The sequence below is a fragment of the Hyperolius riggenbachi genome, chromosome 5 (assembly GCF_040937935.1).
Source record: "Hyperolius riggenbachi isolate aHypRig1 chromosome 5, aHypRig1.pri, whole genome shotgun sequence".
NCBI lineage: Eukaryota > Metazoa > Chordata > Amphibia > Anura > Hyperoliidae > Hyperolius > Hyperolius riggenbachi.
In genome coordinates this window covers 67,685,115-67,710,132 of record NC_090650.1, presented here as the reverse complement: position 1 = coordinate 67,710,132, position 25,018 = coordinate 67,685,115, and the positions used below count along the sequence as shown (strand labels likewise).

Here is a 25,018-nt window from a genome sequence, read left to right as displayed (position 1 = left end):
AACCCAGACCTAGACTCATTTTTTTTTTTTTGAAAGGCACAAGATTTTACCTGAGCTTGTGGTTTTGACTGTGAAATGCGCTATCCAAAAAGTGCATATTAAAGATAAACTTTTTGAATAAAGCCACCTTGTTTGAGGTCTACTCCTTAAAGGTAGGGTCCTAACTCCATATCCTCTTGTTACACACCACATACAGTTCATACGGCCAGCTTTGATCTATCTATCTATCTATCTATCTATCTATCTATCTATCTATCTATCTGTCTGTCTGTCTGTCTGTCTGTCTGTCTGTCTGTCTGTCTGTCTGTCTGTCTGTCTATCTATCTATCCGGGGGAAATGTGTGTCTCTGAGGTCCCTCCGACCACTGCAGACGGCAAAGAAGGTACCCTTGCAGCGCTCCCGCTGGCGGGCACAAGTGACGCAGCCACAGCAGGGCTTGGATCCCTCTGGATGACACCAATGCGGCCAGGACTCTCCGGGGCCACCAGACCAGAAGACACATCCAGTTGCCCCGCTCGCACATCAACCCGGACAGGAGAAGGGGAGGCCGCCCGATCATTCACCATCAAAGTGGCATGCGTGACAGCAGGTAACGGCATGACAGCAGGAAAAGTGCTAGAGAGGGCATGGTGTGCAATATTCTCGCCTTTGGCAGTATTAGGCATTAGATGTTTGGAGCGTAGTTCCATGTTTAAGATCCAGTAATGGTATAAAAGGTGATGTTAACAGTCAGCCATAAAAGTGGAATAAAATGTCCAGCATGTGGGGGGGGGGGGGGGGGCATGGAGCCAGGCAGCAAACTCTTCAATCCCGCATAGTCTTGCCTTGAAAGCTTTAAATGAAAGCTTGAAAAGCTTTAAATTTCCATCTTGAGAAATATTCCACTTTTGACATTTCCCTGCAGTCTTTCCTCGGGGGGGCCGTGGAGTACCTCCTCACGCACTATTTTATGTTTGACTCGGGGTTCTACCTCCAGAGATGCGGAGCTTCCATGGGGGCAAAGTTTTCCCCCTCCCTTGCCAACCTATACAAGGGCTGGTGGGAGGAGCTCCGCATCTTTGGGGATGAGAACCCCTTTGCCTCCCACATAGTTTGGTATGGCAGATTTATAGATGATTTACTTTTGGTGTGGTAGGGGGGGGGGGGGGGGGGTCCTCCTGGCCTCCTCGAGGATTTTCTGGCATATGTAAATTGCAATGAACTAAATTTAAATTTTACGATCAATCATCATGACACTTGCATTGACTATCTAGATTTAACCCTGACTGGAGACACCAAGCTCCATCGAGTTTCTACCAAGACCTTTCGCAAACCCACAGCAGGTAATTCTATACTTCTTGCCAGCTCCTGTCACCCTAGACACACTATCAATGCTATTCCCACAGGGGAATTCACTCGAGCAGCTCGTAATTGCTCCAGCCCTGAAGAATTGGAACGAGAATGCAATTTAGTCGAGAACCGATTGAGACAGAGAGGTTACACTAAGAACCAGCTAGCCCGGGGACGTTCTAGAGGCACTAGGAGATCACGCAGTGAACTTTTAACTACTAGGAACCGGGGTGGGGACCAGGATGAGAGAGTTACTTTTGTTACAGAATACAGCCTTGAATTTAATAAAATCACTAATATTGTGAGGAAATATCTTCCAGTGCTGAATTCCGAACTTAAGGTTATTCTACAACAGGGATGTAGTTTCTCTGCCAGAAGGGCACGCACCCTAGGATCAATTCTTTCTCCAAGTCACTTTCAATCCACTCCCCTGTCTCGTGTCCCCACCTGGCTTGCTACGGTGGGTTCTTATCCGTGTGGTTTTCCAACCTGCAACTACTGCCACTGTCATAAGAAGGGTTCCTCCATCCTCTCTTTTGCAACTGGTAATAGTGTCCCCATTAAACAATATGTAAATTGTGACACGAGGTGCGTCATTTATGTTATTTCCTGCACCTCCTGCCGCTTACAATATGTGGGATGCACCACTCGCAATTTGAGAGCTCGCATTGGTGAACATTTTTGTGGCACCAATTGGAAAACCTTCAAAAAGTCGGCAGTGTCCAAACACTTCAAAAATATTCATGAGGGCAACCTTTCTTCCTTTACTTTTCAAGGGGTGGAACGCATAGTGAGTCCCAAGAGAGGTGGGGACACTTACAGATTATTGCTAAGGCGAGAAGCTTATTGGATCCATAGGATGGACACTCGCACTCCTAGGGGTCTCAATACACGCTGGGATTTGAACCTTGTTTATGACTGTTAAACAAATGTACTTGATTTCCCTTTGATCCTCTTTTATACATGGGATTTGTGCATTTTTTTTGCTGTCATTTTTTTTGCTCTCCTTTGTCTAATAGGCTTTCATATCTGGCTTTATATTTGTCATGTTTTCTCCAGTATCTGTCTTTTTACATTATTTTTAAACACTTGTTGTTAGTTGCTATTAATCATAACTGAGCATATTTATGAATTTTGTACATTTATTATGTCTCTTTTAAGATAATTCATGTATGTAATGTTCCCTTTAAGGCGAGGGCTGGTTGAGGTATAGGGTGGAGCGTTTTCCCCCCACCTACATAAAGCCCTCCCGTTGCAGGTTCACTTTTAACTATGACTAAGGGCAGATTGTAAGCCCGACACGCGTCAGTTGAACCTTGTGATTTTTAACATTTGCCATGTGGAATTCCTGAATAAAGAATACCAGCATTTTCTACCACTGTTGGCTTGCGGATCCTTTTGTGCATATTCCTGGATTGGGTTGGCTTCCCAGATCCTGCACCCACTGGTCGAATTGATAGGGGGTCTTGAGCGTTCTGATCTCTCACGATTTATCTATCTATCTACACACAGCTGGAACAAGGTCCTCCAGCACCCAAAGCTGAGACACCAAAGTACGCCCTTCCATCCCTCCCACCCCAGTCGTCACACAATGATTGCTATTAGACTAAGAGGCGCCCCAGGGCCCCCAACACCTTAATCTCTAGTTATCTGGTTTGCAGACACTGCCATGTATCCCCTTTTCTTATTTCTCACTGTTTAACACAATAGGGAAATAATAGCTGAGTGATTTGTGCACCCCCTCCTACACTGCGCCCTGAGGCTGGAGCCTCTCTTGCCTCTGCCCTGTATGTGTGTGTGTGTGCGTGTGTATATATATATATATATATATATATATATATATATATATATATATATATATATACTAGCCAACCCGCGTCGTAGCATACGCCGCATCTATCTATCTAAGAGTACGTGCCTCAACCTTGAAGCAAGAAGAAGTAGGCTTTCCATGAGAAAATGTATGCGTGCTCAAACACTAAGTTTAACCCTAGCAAGTCTAGCTTTGCAAATCCGGCCTAATTGGCTATTCATGAGGCAATGCTCATGCAAATATGCATTTGCTTTCGCATGCCAAACTATGCAGGGTCCAAAAACCAATACCGCAAAGCGATCGCCCTGCGGGTATTAGTTTATGCTACATTAGCACTATCCAGGAGCGCCACGGGGAGGATTCCGAATGCCCCCATACAACCGGGGGACTGCGGGGTCCCAGGCTCTCTTACTGGGTAAGGGGAGGGGGAGGGGGAGGCTGGGTGGCGCAGCTGCACCCCCCCCCCCCCCAAGTGTGGTCAGCGCCGGGGGGAGCCATCCGCACCCACCTCCCAATATTAAAAACAGGCACTTACCTTAACGTCCATTGCGTTCTGCATTAACTTGGGGGCACCACATGAGAAAGGAGTGAAGCATGGGTCACCCCGAGCTTTAGAGCTCAGGGCTGGCTCACATACAACACTCCAGGGTGGGGGGAGGACAGGCGCAGACAACTCACTCCAGGGCTCACACCACCAGAGCAAGCCATCCACCACCTGCCTCCAAAGGATACAACTGCAAAAAATGCTTTCCATGAGAAAAATTTTGCGTGCTCAAACACCAAGTTTAACCCTAGCAAGTCTGGCTTTCCAAATCTGGCCTAATTGGCTATTCATGAGGCAATGCTCATGCAAATATGCATTTGCTTTCGCATGCCAAACTATGCAGGGTCAAAAAACCAATACTGCAAAGCGCTCTCTCGCTGCCTGGGAACCACAGCGGCACCTCGGAGTGGTAGGCTGGGTGGCGCAGCCACCCCCCCCCCCCCCCCCCCCAAGCGTGGCCAGCGCTGGGGAGAGCCGTCCGCACCCACCTCCTAATATTAAAAACAGCCACTTACCTTAACGTCCGTTGGGTTCTGCTACATGCGCATTAATTTTCTCATGGAAAGCATTTGGTGCAGTTTGTATCCTTTGGAGGCAGGTGGTGGATGGCTTGCTCCAGTGGTGTGAACCCTGGAGTGAGTGCGCCTGTCCTCCCCCCCCCCCCCCCCCCCCCTCTGGAGTGCTGTATGTGAGCCATGCTTCTCTCCTTTCTCATGTGGTGCCCCCAAATTAATGCGCATGTAGCAGAACGCAATGAACGTTAAGGTAAGTGCCTGTTTTTAATATTGGGAGGTGGGTGCAGACGGCTCTCCCCGGCGCTGGCCACACTTGGGGGGGGGGGGGGTCGTCCACACCACCCAGCCTCCCCCTCCGGGGTGCCGCTGTGGTTTCCAGGCAGTGAGAGAGCCTGGGACCCTGCTGTCCCCCCAGTTGTATAAAAAGGGGGCATTGGGAATCCTCCCCGTGGCGCTCCTGGAGCACACCAAAAACTGCTAGCAGATCCGCAAAATGCTAGCAGATTTTGAAACGCTTTTTCTTATTTTTCTGTAGCATTTCACCTAGCATTTTGCGGTTTTGTAAAGCGTTTTTGGTGTAGTAGATTTCATATATTGTTACAGTAAAGCTGTTACTGAACAGCTTCTGTAACAAAAAACGCCTGCAAAACCGCTCTGAACTGCCGTTTTTCAGAGCGGTTTGCGTTTTTCCTATACTTTACATTGGAGGCAGAAACGCCTCCGCAATCCAAAAAATGCCTCACCTCGGGAGTATGCGTTTCAGCAAAACGCCTCCCGCTCTGGTGTGCACCAGCCCATTGAAATACATTACCCAAGCGTATCCGCAGCCGCAAGTGGATCGCAAAACGCTGCCGAACCGCTCTGGTGTGCACTAAGCCGGATAGTGCTAATGTAGCATGTAGCAGGGTGACTGCTTTGTGGTATTGGTTTGTGCATGCATTTGCATGAGCATTGCCTCATGAATAGCCAATTAGGCCAGATTTGCAATGTCAGACTTGCTAGGGTAAGGCATCTTTTCCATGGACTGTGAATAGGCAGTGAAATGGCTCTCAAACTCTCACAACTGCTCACTGCTGCCTGGTAACTGCTCACTGCTGCCTGGTAACTGCTTGCTGCTGCTTGGTAACTGCTTGCTGCTGCCTGGTAACTGCTTGCTGCTGCCTGGTAACTGCTTGCTGCTGCCTGGTAACTGCTTGCTGCTGCCTGGTAACTGCTTGCTGCTGCCTGGTATCTGCTCGCTGCTGCCTGGTAACTGCTTGTTGCTGCCTGGTAACTGCTTGTTGCTGCCTGGTATCTGCTCACTGCTGCCTGGTAACTGCTTGCTGCTGCCTGGTAACTGCTTGTTGCTGCCTGGTATCTGCTCACTGCTGCCTGATAACTGCTTGCTGCTGCCTGGTAACTGCTTGTTGCTGCCTGGTATCTGCTCACTGCTGCCTGATAACTGCTTGCTGCTGCCTGGTAACTGCTTGTTGCTGCCTGGTATCTGCTCACTGCTGCCTGGTAACTGCTTGCTGAGCACACAGCTCAACAGTCCGTGGAAAAGAGGCCTTAAACTTGGTGTTTGAGCACGCATAAATGTTCTCATGCAAAGTACTTCTTCTTCTTGTTTGAAGGTTGAGGCACTTAGTCTATTATATATATAGATATATATACATACAAACACAGAATAACTTTTTGGGGGTGCCGCCTATTTCCTACAAGTTTTTTTGAGATGATTTCTTTATGCTATATTTAATATTTTTCACCCCTGAAAGATGAAGAACTCGCAGGAACTAATAAGAACACAGTTTTACTAAGTCCGTTTAAGACAGGTTAATGATAATTCCTGGCTGGGAGATGTGAACGTGCCAGACGCTGACAGACACAAGCATGAGACAAACACCATCACTGAGGGAACAGCGCCACTGAACAGAACGGAGCTGAGAAGGCTGACTGGCAATTTGCCTCTGTCTGCAAAACAAAAACAGTCAACAGGGAGAAAAAAGGGATTTCAAGATTCATGTTGATGTGTATGAAGAAAGAAATATGGAGTGTTACCCATAGCTGAACTCATGATGTCATAGACAATTGTTTTTGAACTCCAACCAATTGCTCTTAATAGAAAAAACATAAGTAAAATGGTGCCAGAGTCTGCGCTGAATCACAATGGAGTGTTTAGACTGGTGTGACACAGACTCATCTTCTGCAATGGAAGCAGATATTATTTCAGCAGTCTGTACAACATCTCCTCACTGTCACTGTACAGCCCCTCCTTTACAACGGTCCCTTAGGCCTTGTGGAAATGTGTTTGAGGTAGAACTGTAGGGATGCATTAAACTCCACCTCACTGGTGTCTTCCAGACAGGCAGCTAGCCTGGATCATATAAAAATATACTGTAGTGTGTTTGCAGAAAAGCAGCAGTCATATAGTAAATACACCAGCAGCAACAATTTACATTAATAAATGCAGCCTATCCTAGATTGTTATTGGGTAAAAAATGATTATTTAGTATTTATATAGCGCTGACATCTTCTGCAGCGCTGTACAGAGTATATTGTCTTGACACTTAAAGTGGTCTGAAACTCTGACATACCATTCGATAGAAATGTGTTTTCCTACTTTTTATTACTCATACAGTTATCATATTTGCATTTGTGCACAAGTAATATTGTGTGTCTACAAATGACAAGTTTCCAAAGTGTAGTTTATCTTGCCCTGAAAGCTGCCATTGTATTTTATTGCAGCTGCTTTTTATTATATATTAAAATCTTCTAATGAGCTGTTCTGAACGGTGTGTGCGCCTGAAGCAGAGAGAGCTTCTCAGAGAGTGTCTTTTACTTGTTGCACACAAATGTACCAACATTGAAATGTAAACAAATATTGTTATCACCAGTCTGGATGCGGATTTGAAGCTGAACCTTTGCATAACAGGACAAAGTGTTGTGTTTAACCATTTCAGTGATGTTCTGCTACAATTTTTTCCTGGGATAGTGGCTTTAACCTGCCTGGCGTTCTATTAAGATCGCCAGGCAGGCTGCGGGAGGGTTTTTTTTTAATAAAAAAAAAACTATTTCATGCAGCCAACTGAAAGTTGGCTGCATGAAAGCCCACTAGAGGGCGCTCCGGAGGCGTTCTTCCGATCGCCTCCGGCGCCCAGAATAAACAAGGAAGGCCGCAATGAGCGGCCTTCCTTGTTTTGCTTACATCGTCGCCATAGCGACGAGCGGAGTGACGTCATCGACGTCAGCCGACGTCCTGACGTCAGCCGCCTCCGATCCAGCCCTTAGCGCTGGCCGGAACTTTTTGTTCCGGCTACGCTGGGCTCAGGCGGCTGGGGGGACCCTCTTTCGCCGCTGCTCGCGGCGGATCGCCGCAGAGCGGCGGCGATCAGGCAGCACACGCGGCTGGCAAAGTGCCGGCTGCGTGTGCTGCTTTTTATTTGAGCCAAATCGGCCCAGCAGGGCCTGAGCGGCAGGCTCCGGCGGTACTGGACGAGCTGAGCTCGTCCAGACCGCCCAGCAGGTTAAAGCTGTAAGGAATCTTTTAGAGCAAAGTAGAAATGCTGACTTTCAGACCACTTGAAGTGTCTCTCAGAGGGGCTCACAATCTGATCCCTACCATAGTCACATGTCTGTATGTATCGTGTAGTGTATGTATCGGTCTAGGAGCAATTTTCGAGGGAAGCTAATTAAGCTATCTGTATGTTTTTGGAAGATGTGGAAGGAAACCAGAATACCAAGAGGAAAACCACGCAGACACGGGGAGAAAAACTCTGTGCAGATAGTGCCCTGGCTGGGATTCGAACCAGGGACCCAGTGCTGCAAGGAAGGAGTGCTAGCCACTACGCAACTGTGCATCTTCCTTGCACGTGTCTGTTCAGATCTGACATATTTTAGACCATTCCATATCCTCAATATTCTTTTTATTCCTCACGAAAGCACTCCCTGGATCTATACAAAGATTTCAGCCAGCTACCCTACTCGTTTGTACACTATTTTAGCAGCTTACTGAGCAACTGCAGTTCATTACTGTATATATGTGCATGGATAAGCCTTCCCACGCATACCACCCCCCTACCCCCACAAACACCCCCCCCCCTTCCCCATCAAACACACACATTTGTCCTAAAAAGTATGCCAAAAGCTATGACCTGCCAATTGGTCAACCCCCAATGTGCCGCCGTCACCCCTCATGCAGTGCTGATGATTACCAGGTGTGCGTATGAGCATGTTTAGCATGTATAGCTACAGCATATAGATCCCCCTCGCTTCGGCTTGCTGCCTGGTGTCCTGTGCAGCTACTGAACTTGCCACTAGAACTGAAGACTCACTGTCATGTGACTGCAGTAAGCCTGGAGCTCTGGTGGCCAGTTCAGAAAGCTGCATGGCCACTAGAGGAATAAAGACAGAGTGAGGACAGCTAGCTATTATTGCTATAGGACATTCCACAGCGCACTCTGCATGCACGCCCCCCTGCAAAATTCACCCGCGATATATCCCCCCCATACGTGCTGATATACGGTAAGTGCTTTTGTAAATGAAGAAATAACTGAGACTACACCATAGAGAGATGGGATAGTACAAAACCAGGAAAAAATAAGAGGCGTTCACGCTCGTGACTACTGCTACTGAGGCACTTTGTATTGACCTGAGGAAGTAGGCCAGCAACCCTGTAATGCATTGTCTTATGTGCATGAATAACTATTATTTCTACCAAATGTGGTTTGTTCTTCGAAGGAGGTAAGACAAAATCACTCCTACCCAGCATACTATAGTTGCATTAGTTATATATCCAGGGCGCCTCCAACAGTGTTATTTAAAGAGACTCTGTAACAAAAATGTCATCCTTATTTCTTCTATCCTATAAGTTCCTAAACGTGTTCTAATGTGCTCTGTCTTACTGCAGCCTTTTCTAGTTGCACAGTGGCTGTGTTATCTCTGTTATATGATCTAATCTTCTCTCCTCTGTCAGGTCTGTCGGGCTCAGGCAGTCAGGCTGGAATGTGCTGTGCTGCTTGTGATTGGCCCCCTGCACACTCTGTATGACTCACGCACTGAGCTACTCTCAGCGTGTCACTTGCTATGTCTTTTGTTTGTAAACACTGCATACAAATGGCAATTACAAGCCAGGATTGCAGCAGGGAGTGGCAGAAACAGCACAGAGGGGCCCAGGAGAACATAATGAATAGATTGGTATGCTTTTTATTGTAAGAATTTTACAGTACAGATTCTCTTTAACATAGGAAATAAGTAATTTGTAGTGCATTTTACTCTTGGAGAGATTTACATTTTTTATGTATGTATTTTAAATTTACAATTGTTCCTTTTCCTTTAACTTAGTTTTTGTTACCAGAGCCCATGCCATACATCATATTCTACTATGAAAGAAAAGCAATGATGTTGCCCACTGAGTTTTACTTTCATTAATTTCGTGGGCTATAATTAAGGTGTTAATTGGACATAATGAGGATGTAATTGTAGCTGAACTGGTGACTTTGTAGCAATGTGATGAATTCATAGGGACCTGCCTTCTCATGGCAATGTAAATTACTGTCTGTTTCATGAGAATCAATATAAGCACATTGGCAAAAAAAAAAGCGGTTGCTCAATAATCACAGGCCAAGACCAGCATGTTCATGTATCCAGATTTAAATTACTGTGTCACTCTGCATTACTTTGCGGAGGTGTTGCATGATTTTTTTAAATGCAAAGACAATATAATAGCCTGTAATGAAAGGCTGCGAAAGAAGGACTGATGAGATGATTGTATACTTATGTTATTAGGTTAACCTGGTCATCCTGGCTTTATACAGGCAAGAGCTGCATGTTCTGTCTTCACTTCACAAGTCACCACCAGATGTACTGCTCTATTTACCCAGAATCCTCAGCTATATATCCTGTATGCTTCCATGACATCTGTCCCCTTCCATCAGATCTTTGACAGGTGTGTAGGTGTGTGTGTGGGCGACGTGACATATTATAACATGGCTTTTTGGCAGCTTAATGGCAGCAAGGAAGACAGGAGCAGGATCATCCACAATGCAACCTAGGCAGGTGTATGGGGCCTAGCGGGGGTCTCAGTTGCAACCATCTTTGACCCCTTTCCCATCTCATCTTACCACAAAGACTATAACGGGAAGCCAAAGCTAATAACTTGCTATGGGCCCGTCTTGTCCTAATCCATCTCTGATGGAAGACAATATACAAGTTTTGCAGTGGTACGCCCCCTCCCCCTGGTAACCTTGCCAGAGATTTACATCACTAAAGGGAGGGAGGAGGCCGACAATAAGTCTTGCTCAGCTCAGGCTTGGAGCACGGATTACTGGAGGGTAATCCCTCCTCTTCATGGGGTAAAATATCATTTTTGTGGATACTACTGCAGCTCTTCAAAGCATACCTGAACAACTCAGAAAGTCATAACTGCTCTAAAAGATAAGAAACCCTTTAAAGAAAAACATTTCTTTGTTACACATTATAAAAATCCTGCAATAAATCTGAAGTTTGTCTACTTCCTGCTTTCATGGAAGCAGACATATTATTAACATCCTATGTTTATAAATGAGCTCTCTGCCGTGGCAGCCAGCTGACACAGCTGAAGGAAAATACAGTTTTGATTAGTCACAGATGAGGGGAAATTAGACAGAATTCAGATCCACTTTAACTTCCTGAGCGTTACGCCGCTCAAGAGGTTTTGCCATTTTGTGCCCGCCAGTCCCCCCCAGAGATCCCGTGGCCGAAAACCCTCTAGCTAGCACTAGGCTAGCTAGTGCAAATGCCCGGCACCCCCAGATCCCCGTCGCTCCCCCTTTTATACATTACCCAGCCTGGATCCAGCGATCGGCGCAGCCTCCCCGGACAGCTCCGGTCTTCACTATGGGGAGGATCGCACATGATGTGCAGGGGAGCGGCGGGTGCCCGACACTTTTACTAGCTAGCCTAGTGCTAGCTAAAGGCTTTACAGTCATTTGTCACAAAAAATGTATTATGGGGGACTCCTGGGGCCACAGAGCGGTATGCCCTACACAGTGTCGGGCATACCGCTAAGGAGGTTAAAGGAAAATAGTTGTAGAAGATATCAGCACACCAGCTTTTCAAGAAGTATCACAAAATTCCAAATGCATACGAAAAACGGGGTTTTTTTTTTTAGCCACAAGTTCTCTTGTTTATTCTGTATATCTTCAGATTACGAGTAGTATGTGTAGATACAACATCAGACCTTCACTTCACATCACAAAATGCCTGACACGTGTTTCACAGCCAACAGCCGCTTCCTCAGAGGCACACCGTATACATAACATCCGTGGGCCTACGACAAGTTCAAAAGCTGCAATCTGAAGTGTGAATAGAGCTGCTATCAGCGAAGATTGCCCGGCTGAGTGGGCTGCAAGAAGTACCACACTTTTTTTTTGGTGCTCAGGTTCCACAAGAGGTTCAACAATTGTTTCGGGGGCTTCACAGGGTTCCCCTTTATCAAGGCATGTGGTAAAACCCTGCATGTGGACCCTGCGAGGCACCAAAACAATTGTCAGACTTCTTTTGGAACTTGACCACAATAAAAAAAAAGTATGCTCTTTCTTGAAAAGCTGGTATGCTGATATCTCCTGCAACTATTTGTATATGTGGTATTGTGTACACTACTGTATCAAGGAATCAGGAATCTTTATTTCGCCAGGCATAACTGGGTCATGCCCGGAATTGGGTTTGGCACAGTACATATAGCTCCGAAGAGACAGCGATAGGTAGCGTAGAACAGCAGTTGCATTACACTTATACACAGAGGACAAGCATTTACAGCAGAGGACAAGCATTTACAAAGAAAAATACATTATATTGCACTAACATTTGCATTACATGCAAGAGCAGCAGTTAAACAGTACCCGTGACAGGTCAAAAGACATAAAATGGCCTATCATTAGTTATTGTGTGCAGATGGGAGTATGTGGAGGGAATTTAGGAGGCTAACGGCCGCGGGAAAGAAAGAGTTACTGTGTCTGGAAGTCCTTGTGGAGATGGCCCGAAGCCTCCGTCCCAGTGGGAGCTGACAGAAGTAGCGGCGGCCCGGGTGAGTGGGATCGTTAGCGATCCTCGGCGCCCTTGATCTCAGCCTTCTCTTGTGTAGGAGGTCAAGTGGGGGAAGAGGTCTCCCAATGACCCTCTCCGCTGCCCTGATGACTCTCTGAAGTGTGAGCCTGTCACTGGCGGTGGCGCCAGTGTACCAGACCAGGATGGAGGAGCAGAGAATCGATTCAATGGTGGCGGAGTAGAAGCTGGTCAAGATCTCTGGGGCCATGCCGAACTTCCTCAGCTGACGAAGGAAGTAGAGGCTTTCCTTTGGATTGCAGTGATGTTAGGCCTCCAGCTGAGGTCACTGGAGATGGTAGTGCCCAGGAGGCGAGCACACTGCACTCTGGCCACTTCCGTACCGTCAATGTGAATTGGTGGTGGGGTGGGTGCGGACTTCCTGAAGTCGACGATTAGCTCGACGGTTTTTGTAGTGTTCAGTACTAGCTTGTTCTCCTTGCACCATTGGGAGATTCTTTCCACCTGCTGACTGTACTCCTGGATGTTGTCCTTGGTGATGAGACCGACAATGGTGGTGTCGTCGGCGAACTTGATGACCTTGACCGAGTCTGCCTTGGATCTGCAGTTGTTTGTATAGAGGGAGAACAGCAGTGGAGACAAGACACAGCCTTGGGGGGCACCTGTATTCATGGTCATGGTTTGTGAGTAGATGCCACCCAGCCTGACAGTTTGGGTCCTGTTGGTGAGAAAGTCTGTAATCCAGAGGCGCAGGCTTGGGTGCACACCAAGTGTGGCTAGTTCTTCCTGTAGGATGCGTGGACAGATAGTGTTAAATGCCGAGCTAAAGTCCAGGAGTAGAATTCTGGCATACGTGCTTGGTCTGTCAAGGTGCTCATAAATGGACTCCAAGCAGATGTTAATAGCGTCATCAGTGGACCTGTTCGCCCTGTACGCGAACTGATGGGGGTCTAGAAGGGGCAAGGTGGAGATCTTGAGGTTGGATAGGACTACTCGCTCCAGAGTTTTCATTATGATGGACGTAAGGGCCACCGGCCTGAAGTTGTTCAGGTCAGGGACTCCCTGTTTCTTCGGGACAGGTATGATGGTCGACCTCTTGAAGCATCTGGGGACTGTGCCTTCACTTAGTGATTTGGTGAAGATGGTGGAGAGGATGGGAGCGAGTTGCCTGGAGCAGGTTTTTAAGCAGGCTGGAGACACGCCGTCCGGACCTGGGGCTTTCCTGGTGCCTAACCTTGACAGGAGTTTCAGGACATCAGCCTCACTCGCTACTGGAGAAGGAGGTGGGCTCCTGATGTTCACTGTGGGGCGAGAAGGGGGATTTGGCGATTCCAGGTGACCCCTCGGTTCTACCTGACTCTCGAACCTGCAGTAGAACTTGCCGAGTTCTTCGGCTAGCTCCGGACTGGGAGGTGCGTGTTGGGGGGGGGGCTTGTAGTTGGTGGCAGCCCTAAGCCCCTTTCACACAGCTCGAGTGTCATTTGAGCGCAGGTTTTGTTCCATCCTCTCAGCATAGACTCTTTTGGCAGCCCTCAGTTCTCGACTTAGGTCATTTCTCGCCCTCCTGTAGTCCTCCTGGTTGCCTGACTTGTGTGCGATCTCTTTTTGCCTCCGCAGATGCCGTAGCTTGTTGGTGAACCACGGCTTGTTGTTTGGGTAGACCTTGAAGAATTTGGTTGGTACGCACGAGTCTTCACAGAAGCTGATGTATGAGGCAACATTGTCTGCCCACTCATCTATGCTTGGTGATTCCAAGGACACCCAGTCAGTGCAGTCGAAACAGGCTTGGAGTTGGAGCTTGGCCTCATCCGACCATACTTTGGCAGATTTAAGAGTCGGTTTTGCAGATTCTAGGCGCCTCTTGTAGGTGGGGATCAGGTGTATGACACAGTGGTCAGAGGCGCCAAGAGCTGCCCCTGGGACTGCTTTGTAAGCACCCTTCAGTGCTGTGTAGCAGTGGTCAAGAGTGTTCACGCCCCTGGTGGGGCACTCCACATGCTGTGGGGCACTCCACATCCCACTGATGGAGTGCCTGCTCAAAACTATGGACTGCCTTCAAAGGAAAATAGATACTTTCCTCAGTAGAGTGAAGCCTCTGGATAATCCAGAATGTTCCCATCCCCCTTTGCCTCCACCAATCCAGCATTGGGACCCCCCAAAACTCCTTGAGAAGCCAGAGTGGCTCCGTGCTTCTGCATAGCCCTGAGGCACCCAGTGCAGTGCGGCTGCGCTTATTCCTGGTTAGGAGAGTGACCACAAACTCCTAAGGAAGTCCTGGCGTCCAGTGGTGGTCTGAAGGAGGATGTGAGAAGCCTCTGGAGGATCCCTGAGGAAAGTATCTAATGTTCTCTTCTTTTAAGCTTACAGGTTTGCTTTAACAAATGCTTATCTTTTTTTTCCATTCTATACTCCCTTACAAATAGCATCATTTTTCTTCCTCTTGACGAGATCATTGTCCGGTCTCCAGAGTTTCCCCTTCGGCCATCATCTATGAGTTAACCTTGACGGGAGTTCTTTGCTTTTGGTTTACACCCCAGTAACTGCCTGTTGCTACTGACCTCGAGGTATCATTACATCTGCTTTCTTCTTGATCATTATTTCTCATGCCATCAAACAGGTCATCGATAGTGCGCGATGATCCCCGGGCCTTTATCTCGTGTCACCAGCCATGATCTCATTATGTGATCCCCCAAGGCTTTCCGTGCGCAACACACGGAACCCGAGGAATCATTTGTTTTTATTTAAATACACGCTTCACACGGCAACAGAGGCTCATAAACGTGTTAATATTTCCATCCATCCCAGCAGCGTATTTAATAATGCATTATGGATTGCATTGCCGGCAGTCATCGGTTATACCCGATAGATCCAGAAAGGTTCCTCACATTGTTGTAGTTAGCAAACTAATGATTCTGCAGGTTATTCTGTATGCTCTGCAATCAATAAGAAACTTGGATTGCTTTATACAGCAGGAAAAGAAGAGATGAGCCAAATGTCACCCAGAGGCCAAACAAACTCATTTATGAGCCAGCAAATAACGAGCGGGGAGTTAAACAGAACTCCACTACATGTCCCTGGATTGGAAATTCAACAGAAAAAAAGATTTTTAAAGTGTTAACTTTGTACTTTAATGATCAGTTCCTAATTTTGAAGTAAGGAATAGCTAATGGTGACCCAGAACAACCAGGAGTGTATAAAGGGCTAAAAGAGACCAAAAAGCCCTCTGTTGAAATGCAAATCTAAATTAATTTTTGCCTTCTTATAGCAGAAGGTATTTGCAATAATTCAGCTTTAAGTGAGCAAATAAGGTCTGGATTAGAGATGGCCCAAACGGTTCGACTGCGAACAGATTTGCGCGAACATCGGTGGTTCGTGTTTGCGGTGAACTATATGAGAGTCCGACCCGCCCCCTATACTACATCATTAGGCTAAATTTTGACCCTCTACATCACAGTCAGCAGACACATGTCAGCCAATAAGGCTGCACTCTCTCCCGGAGCCCCCCCACCCCACAACAGTTCTTTTCAGAGCTAATGTTGTTCTTGTGATCTGTTTTTTTTTGTGTGTGTGTGTGGCCCACTGACACTTGCATATGCAGCCCTGGCAGTCGCAGCTGGCCCTTGCTTGCTAATTGCTATACTGTGCAAGGCCCAGCAGCCAGCACATTCAGTGCCTACCTTTTCACTGCATGTGTGTGACAGCTGCACATTTGTAATACCAGTCACTGCATACCTGTTCTCGGTACCTGTGTGTGTGACAACTGCACATTGTATTGATACCAGTCACTGCATATCTGTTCAGTGCACCTGTGTGACAGCACACAGTGTTATATTATATACCAGTCACTGCATACCTGTTCACGGTACCGGTGTGTGTGACAGTTGCACATTGTATTGATACCAGTCCGTGCGTATCTGTTCAATGCACCTGCGTGACAGCACGCAGTGTTACATTATATACCAGTCACCGCATACCTGTTCACAGTACCTGTGTGTGTGACAGCTGCACATTGTATTGATACCAGTCACTGCATACCTGTTCAGAGCACCTGCGTGACAGCACGCTTTGTTATATTATATACCAGTCACTGCATACCCTGTTCACGGTACCTGTGTGTGTGAAAGCTGCACATTTGCAATACCAGTCCGTGCATACCTTTCACTGCACCTGTGTGACAGCACGCAGTGTTATATTATATACCAGTCACTGCATACCTCTTCACGGTATCTGTGTGTGTGACAGCTGCACATTTGTAATACCAGTCACTGCATACCTGTTCACTGCACCTGTGTGACTGCACATTGTATTAGTCAAATCAGGGCATACCTTTCACTTCATCCCCCCAATATAGACAAAACCGGCAGAGGCAGAGCCAGAGGCAGGTCACCCAGCAGGTCTGTTCGAGGTCGTGCTGTCGTGATTTTGTGCTGCCCTGGACCTAAGTACAGTGTTCAGAAGGCACGTGCCATCAACCCCTAAGATTGTCAGGACGTAGTTGACTATTTAACACAGAACACCTTATCTTCCTCAGCTTCCGCACGGAACCGTGGCATATCAGGCGTGGCACTCAGTCGGCCTCCACCACCAAAGTGGCATCATCCCAGGGCTCAGCGGTGTGGACATTTTTTGTGTGTCTGCCTCAGATGAGTGCAATGCCATCTGTACTCTCAGCCACCGAAAATTGAGCTTGGAAAGATCAAGACCCGTGTAGGGACAACTTCCTTACGAAGGCACATGATGACAAAGCACAAACTGCAATCGGATGACCACCTGAGGAAAAGCAGCACACAAAAGCAAAGCCACACACCGCAGTGGAAGATACCAGGCCGCAACTATTTATAAAAAAAAGGCGATACCCAAACTGTACCGTGATGTTGAAAGGCAAGTGGTGTCATCTCTGGCACACAGCGTTGAGTCAAGGGTCCTTCTGACCACGTTGTCTGCAAAACATGGTCAGGCCTGTCCGAAGACTAAGTCAGTCCCCACACACCGCATCTCTGCCTTCACGCTGTGTGACTGCCTGCCCCAAGACTAAGTCGGCCGCTTGACTGCCTTCTCCGCCACCACCAACAGGGTCCAGGACTCCAGGTGGATTCCTGAATTTTTAAGGCTAACAAAAACAATACAATTTTTTTCTGGTGCGTGTACATGCCTGCCTAATTTTTCTGGCTGCACTGCGGCTGCAACAACAAAACAAAAGGCATGTACATGTGTCGATTCCCCTTCGTGATCGTTACCTTGCCTCGGTAAAGGGGCGTGCGTATCACAATGAAGCAATGACCGCCGGCTATATGGGTGTGTCGGGGGGGGGGGGGGTTTGGACACCGAAGATAATAAGGTAATTGCTTCATTGTGGACAGACCAAATTCGATCAGCCTGGACAGTCACTGTTGTTCTATCATTGAGCTGCCTCAGCCCGGCGACCATATGGGCTTGAAAACCGCTATCGCCTGCACTCTCGCCATGGTGCGCACCAATCCAGCATGGCCGTCACTACACAAACAGCTGTTAGCGGTGCGTTACACAGTGAGTTTGGTCTGTCAGTGTGAAGCAGTATATTAATTACACTACCAGATTGATGTATACTCGTGTAAGATGTTTTAAAGCACTTTAGGCCTCCAATTTAGTACGCAGTGTGATTTCTGCCCTTAAAACGCTGGTGTGCGTCAAATTCTGATCTTTCCCTGGGACTTTTGACGTGTATCCCGCTCCGCCATGCCACCCTCCAGGTGTTAGACCCCTTGAAACATCTTTTCCATCACTTTTGTGGCCAGCATAAATGTTTGTAGTTTTCAAAGTTCGCCTCCCTATTAAAGGCTATTGCAGTTCGCAAAGTTTGCGCGAACCCGAACTTTTGCGGATGTTCACGTTCGAGAACCTAAAATCATCGGAGGTAGGAGCCATCTCTAGTCTGGATGCAAAGTGGTTAAAGGACAGTTGAAGTGAGAAGAATAAGGAGGCTGCAAATGTATTTCCTTTTAAATATTACCAGTTGCCTAGCAGTCCTGATCTCTTTGGCTGATCTATTTGGCTGCAGCAGTTATATGCATAACACAAGAAAAAAGCATTCAGCTAAGCTTGCCAGATCTGACAATATTGTCAAAAACACTGCATGCTTGTTCAGGGTATATGGCTAAAAGTTATTAGAGGCAGAGAATCAGCAGGACAGCCAGGCAACTGGTATTGCTTAACCACTTGAGGACCACAGGCTTACACCCCCCTAGTGACCAGGCCATTTTTTTACATTTCAGCACACTGCAGCTTTAACAGCTCACTGCTGGGCCATACAACTTAGCGCAGAAATTAATCTTGCCCCCTTTTCTTGCCACCAACAGAACTCGGGGGGCACCTGCACAAATATACTAAATTCTCAGAGGAGACAGGCCTACATGAGCGTAATCTAAATTATATATGTAATAATATAATGTAATAATATATGAGCGTAATCTGAAGTGTATATGTAGCTTTACCGCCATAAGGATAGAAATTTTATCTGAAAACACAAAAAAATGCCTCAGAGAAGCAGCTTATCATTGGTTAAAACAAAAAAACAGAAGATGTAAAAAAGTTCAGACAGAACATTAAGACATTTCAGTAGAAGCATCTAGGTGATCATTTTATTTAACAGGTGCTGAAAATGTATTTTAAAATCTTCCACTTCTTTTATAAAAGTTGCACACGTGAAATGAAAGAGATCTGGAGGCAGACATATTTATTTCCTGACTGCAGTAGAGACATTAGATTGCAAGTAACATCCTCCTGGGCTATGGACTGAAATGTTTTCTGCAAAACACAGCAGACTGGGTCAGGACTATTTAAATTAAATATTTAGTGAGATTAAAAACTTACCTTCCTGGCCTGATCATTATCCTCTATTTGTCCCAGATCCCTTCCGCTGGCCTGTGCAATCCTCTTACCAGAGACCAGGTTCCCCACCATCACAGAGGCAGGGCCAATTTCTATAAAAAGTAATATGATGTATGTTATTCAAGTGAATAATGAAGGTCAAAGGAGAACACTAATAATGTAATGTCTTGGCCTAAACCTCCTGGCGCTGCTGCAAAATGTGCATCATACCACTTATCTATAAGGGCCTGTTTCCACTAGAGCCAATCTGCATGAGTTTTCAGCATGCAGATGCGCATAGCCAGTATAAATCAATGGGCGTTTCTCCGGTCACGCTGTGCGGTGGACTGTGCAGAAAAAAATCTGCACAGCAGAACAATCAGGATTTGCACACCGCAAGGTTAGTGTGCGATTCGCCTATAATGTAATATATAGCATGCATTTTCGTTATGCGAATTTGCGTACGTTTTCGCTTAAAATCAATGCACACAGGCACTGACATGGTTAAATTCCCATACTTACAAAAAGATGCGAATTTGCATACAAATGCATACGAATTCGCATATGCACGCAAATTTGTTTTTGCATTTTCCGCAACGGAATCGCACCGCACTAGTGAAAACGGGCCCTAAAAGGTTTTCTGCAATAGCCAGCTGAAAGCAGATGGGTGCTTAGAGAACGTATGTGTAGCACGACTTGGAAAATGCAGCTAAATCTGAGATCCAATCAGAGATAAGAAAAAAACAACAACAAAAAACAAAAAACAGCACAAGTAAAACCCTTGACCTACAGATCATCTGCTCCACAAGTTCTCTGTCAATGCTCCCTAATGCACCAGGGAGCAATTATTTCCAACTATGATGGACACAAGAGTATGGTAGGGATTAGATTGTGATCCCCTCTGAGGACAGTCAGTGAAGTGACTACGGTATATACTCTGTAAAGCCCTATATAAATAATAACTTTAAACTTCACAACACATGAATTTAACTAAACTAAGTGTACCATACACATATTGAGGCGAAGTATGGTCATTTTTAAAGTGTATTAAATTATTTGCGCAAGTAAAGTTGCATCTTTGCCAACTTAAGTTTAAACACTGATTTTTTTTTTAACATGAAAACACTGGTCATGTGACCTCCTGTCCGCTTCTCCAGTAGGTAGGGCTACTGTATGTACTGTACTGCTTTTAGTGAGTGATATTTTTGTTGAGTAATTACCTTATTTTCTATGCAATTTAAAGGGAAAATAAGGGAAAAAATTGAAAAAAAGAAAACAATACGTCTCCATTGAAATCCATTATACCTTTACAATAAACAGTGCTAACTAGAAGTTACAGCCACAAATTTTATTTGCTTATCCACCCTGGTTATTACAACATTTAGATTATTCTTCTAGTACAATGTATGGTTACAATATTGTATTTGGAAATGAAGGTGTCTTTTTTTCTGTTTTGTGTTTTGCTTTCTCATTGTACACCATTGATGATTACAAAACCTTATTTGCAAAAATAACTAATATACCCTCATGGCACACATTTTAAACTAAGCTTTATCAAACACTTTATCAAACGTTTGATAATTTGCCTCATGAGTAAAATCTCATTTTGAATTCACTAAGGTGTTATAGATTTATTGAATGTTTTACCGATAAAACATTTAATAAATCTATAACACCTTAGTGAATTCAAAATAAGATTTTACCCATGCGGTAAATTATCAAACGTTTGATAAAATGTTTTATAAACCTTAGTGAATTGAGGCCATATTTGAAAAGCCAAATTCCTAAGGTAACACTATAGTTATTTTCTTTTATATTCTGTCACTTTGTTTTCATTTTACAGGTCTTGGTTTTTGTATAGAATATACAAAATTTGTATTTCTTTTGATTCAGTTTGTTACTAAAAAGAATAGACAAGACATAGCCCTTCATCCTAAAATCTATTCTACTACTTATCACGGTTAAAATGTTACCCCATATGTCTTGTGTAGTTTTACACCAAATTGTATTCTACAACTTGACCCGGTTAAAATGATACCACATGCGTCTCATTTAGTAACAGACTGGTGGTGCACCCTCCAACACTACACTGGATGTGTATTCACATCCAGTTAGGCTGAAATGGTTAATGTGTGCACTCCACTCCAATATGCAAATTACTACACCTGGTTTTAGAACTGGAGTACTTTAGCTTGTTTTAGTAAGAACAAAACAGGCGTTTAGATGAACAGGCGATCATTCCGATGTTCAACAGAATTAAAGTGGACCTAAACTCAGAACTTCCTCTCTGCTCTAAAAGAAAAGCAACAGCATAATAACCTTTAAAGAAAAGCATTTGTTACAGCTGATACAAATCCTGCAATAAATCTGCAGTGTGTATACTTCCTGCTTTCATGAAAGCAGACATATTGTTAATATCCTGTGTTTACTAATTAGCTTTCTGCTGTGGTCAGCTGACAGCCAAGAGATAAAATTACAACTTGTGATTATTCACAGATGAAGGGGAATTAGTCCTCGTTCACATCAGGGCCATTTCTGTGCATTTTTCACAGCACATTGCCCTGTGCATTCTGCAAGGTATTGATTTTCCCATGTTACCATTACAAAAACGTAGTGTTGCATGCATTTCTGTGAGTTGAGCTGTAAAGCGAACGTCAATTCAAGTGAATGGGTGCGCCTTTTTTAGCGCATAGAAACGCATGCATTTTTACCCCAATTGAAAAAAAAAAATTTTCAAATGAAAACAAATCTTTATTGACATCTGCTACTGCTACAATAAGCATAACATGCTGAAAAAAACTAAACAAGTTTAAGCACATGTAAATGCATGGGTTTGCTTAAAGGATACCCGATGTGACATTACATGATAAGATAGACATGGGTATTTACAGTGCCTAGCACACAAATAACTAGGCTGTGTCCCTTTTTTTCTTGCTCTGCCTGAAATAGTTAAATATAAGGTATGTAAGTGGCTGACTCCCCTTTTTATCTCTTTCTTGCTCTCAGAAGCCATTTTCTGCTAGGAAAGAGTTTTATAGTTGAAATTTCTTATTAGTGAGGGCCACTGGGCCAGCCACTTACATACCTGAAATCTAACACTTTCAGACAGAGAAAGAAAAAAAGGAACACAGCATAGTTATTTGAGTGCTAGGCACTGTACATACACATGTCTATCTCATCATGTCACATGTCACTTCAGGTATCCTTTAACAGCAATGCACTGAAATGCGCACTAAAACTCACACCAACGCATGCATTTTTTCACATGTGTTTTTACACGTTTCTGAACACCCCCAATGTGAATGAGGTCTTAGACAGGCTAAACTCTCTAAATACATACATGGTGCATTTCTCTATGTTTTCCTTCCATCCTGAGCAAGAGTTCAGGTCCACTTTAAAGATACTCAGAAATGAAGATGGTTTCTATGCTATGTCACATGGGTGACTCCCTGCTCAGCGACAGGACGGCCAACGGGAAACAGAATGAATTCCATTTGCTAGCATGCCGTCGCCAGCAGCAAAGTGATAAGCTGCTCTGTGGATTTTAGATTAATGTCAGCAGTGTAAGGCCTAACAGAGCAGTCCATTGCTCCACTGCAAACAACAGTACACAAGCAAACGGAAGTTCCTTCTGGTCATTATCCGCTGCTGAACAGGGAAGCGCTTGTGCAACATAAACTCAACTATGACACAGACAGAATAACAGCAGAGATTTGTAGCTGTTTACAGTATAGGCCGCCGAAGCTGTAAGCTGTTGCTTAAAGGGAACCTTAACTGGCGAGGAAAAATAAATTAACTTACCTGGGGGCTTTCCGAAGCCTCCTGCAGCCGTCCGGTGCCCGCGCCGGTCCTTCGGTGCCCTCCGGTCTCCCTCCGCCGCTAAGTTTCGTTTTCGGACGACTGCCAGTCGTCCTCGGGCCTCTTCCGCATTCCTCGTCGTAAACTGCAGTAAAGCGCGTCCGCATGACGCCAAACACGTCATGTGCATGACGCCAAACGCGTCATGTGGACGCGCTTTACTGCAGTTTACGACGAGGAATGCGGAAGTGTGTAGAGTGTGGCTCTCATACTACATGGAAGGGGGTAAAATTGGTCTGTGAACTTGCCTTTTCCACAGACTTATCTCAAGTGTGTATGAAGCATAAAGGCCCATACACACGTCGGATTTTTGCGAACGACGGGTCGTTTGAATGTTCCGTCGTTCAGTCGTTCGCACGCGGAATCAGACGTGTGTACGGACTATCGTTCGCGTGATAAGACTGGTTTCCAGCGATCCGCCCGGCGGATCGCTGGAAACCAGTCTTATCACCCGAACGATAGTCTGTACACACGTCGGATTTGACGTGTGAACGACTGAACGACGGAACGTTCAAACGACGGGTCGTTCGCAAAAATCTGACGTGTGTATGGGCCTTTAGTCTCAGGTTCACATTAAAGATGATATGTAATCTTTGATGTGTAATCTGGGGGGGGGGGGAGGGGTACTTAACTTGGGGGGACTCTGGACTCGCGGTCTTACCTGGTTGCTTTTGTCTTGGTTTTGGAAGGTTGGTTACACACGTGTGGGGACACATGAGCACATTACACGGATGGAGCGAGCCCTCCAGGAACAGTTGCTTGGTCTCTGACAGGTGAATGCCACCTAAGGGAGTTTTGGGGAGTGTGTTGGCTGGTACCAGGGCTAGACAGTAAACTCCAACTTGATGGATGCTGTCAATGGCCTACAAGGAACAGAATAGTGATGAGATTCTTCAACAAATGTATATATGTACAAAACCAAATGTAAATCTTTTTACAATTAGAAAACAATGCAACCAAGAGCATAATAATAACAATGGATGGTAAATGAGAAACAAACAGGTCTACGCTGAAGAAAATGTCAATGTTATTCATTAAAATCGCGATTGCGGTAAAATTGTGTGATTTTATATGATGCCGATTTTACCGTGATTTTAATGTAAGTCAATGAGAGTGTTTTTTTAAAAAGCTCTCAGGAAGCTCTGATGGCCAAAAAGTGCTCAGAAAAGAGCTTATAGCGTATCTGAGCCATCATACAATCTCCAGAGAGACAACTAAGTAAATTTCTGCATGTAATGCAGGACATCTCATCTAAATATAACCTCTGGATCCTTAGTTACAACCATTCCCAAAATCAGGTCATTAGTTATTAATGTGATCACCACTGGGGAGACTTTCCTCCATTTCCCACCCCATGGGCAACATAGGGAAATCTTTCAAAAGGGGTAGTCAGCCTTCAACAATCCAGCCTTCAACACTCATCAGCAGAACAGGGGTCCTCTCTGCAAGGCTTATTACCAACTCCCTGGTGTTCTGTTTGGGTGCCAACCTGTTATTTGTTAGGGAAAAAGGCAAAATAAAAGGAAAATGCAAATAAATGGGAATTATTTGGATTTATTGCTCTACCTGCAGAACTCTGCTCATCCATTGGAAGCTGTCCTCTTCCGTAGAGTCGGGCCGCTGCTCTGCTACGATAACTATCCTCTCATCATGCAGGACATTCACAGAAAACACTGCTATCCTGCAGAGACAGAAAACACATGCCACAGAAGGGTTACCAGTGAGGTTCAGCAACTTTTTCTCTATAACATCATTTATGTCAATATAACGTGGTGTGATCAGGCAGTATGACTACATTAGGGCTTTTCAGTAACGTAGGTTAAAAAGCTAATGATAATGTGTAATGCACTTTAAAGCGGAATATAACCCAGCATATCAACTTTGCTCTAAAACATTATTTACAGCATATTATATGCAACCAGCTTTTTTTTTTACTAGACCAGCATTGGAAGGGTTACACACAGAGCTTTAACCTCCTTAGCGGTAACCCCGTGTGTGACACGGGGTAAGCCGCCGGAGGGTGCCGCTCAGGCCCTGCTGGGCCGATTTACATAATTTTTTTTTTTTTGCTGCACGCAGCTAGCACTTTGCTA

At 45.4% G+C, this 25,018-nt stretch overlaps 1 protein-coding gene across 8 annotated transcripts in view; it reads right to left on the bottom strand.

Annotated features, from left to right (window-relative positions):
• Positions 1 to 25,018, bottom strand: part of DIP2C (disco interacting protein 2 homolog C) — a 635,214-nt gene that overhangs the window by 85,696 nt on the left and 524,500 nt on the right. For all 8 annotated transcript variants that reach the window (XM_068235828.1, XM_068235830.1, XM_068235833.1 and 5 more), the window contains 3 exons: positions 24,492 to 24,606; positions 23,587 to 23,788; positions 19,071 to 19,180 (listed from right to left, as the gene is read on the bottom strand). In XM_068235828.1, coding sequence (XP_068091929.1) covers positions 19,071 to 19,180; positions 23,587 to 23,788; positions 24,492 to 24,606 — 427 coding nt within the window. The remainder of the gene's footprint in view (positions 1 to 19,070; positions 19,181 to 23,586; positions 23,789 to 24,491; positions 24,607 to 25,018) is intronic.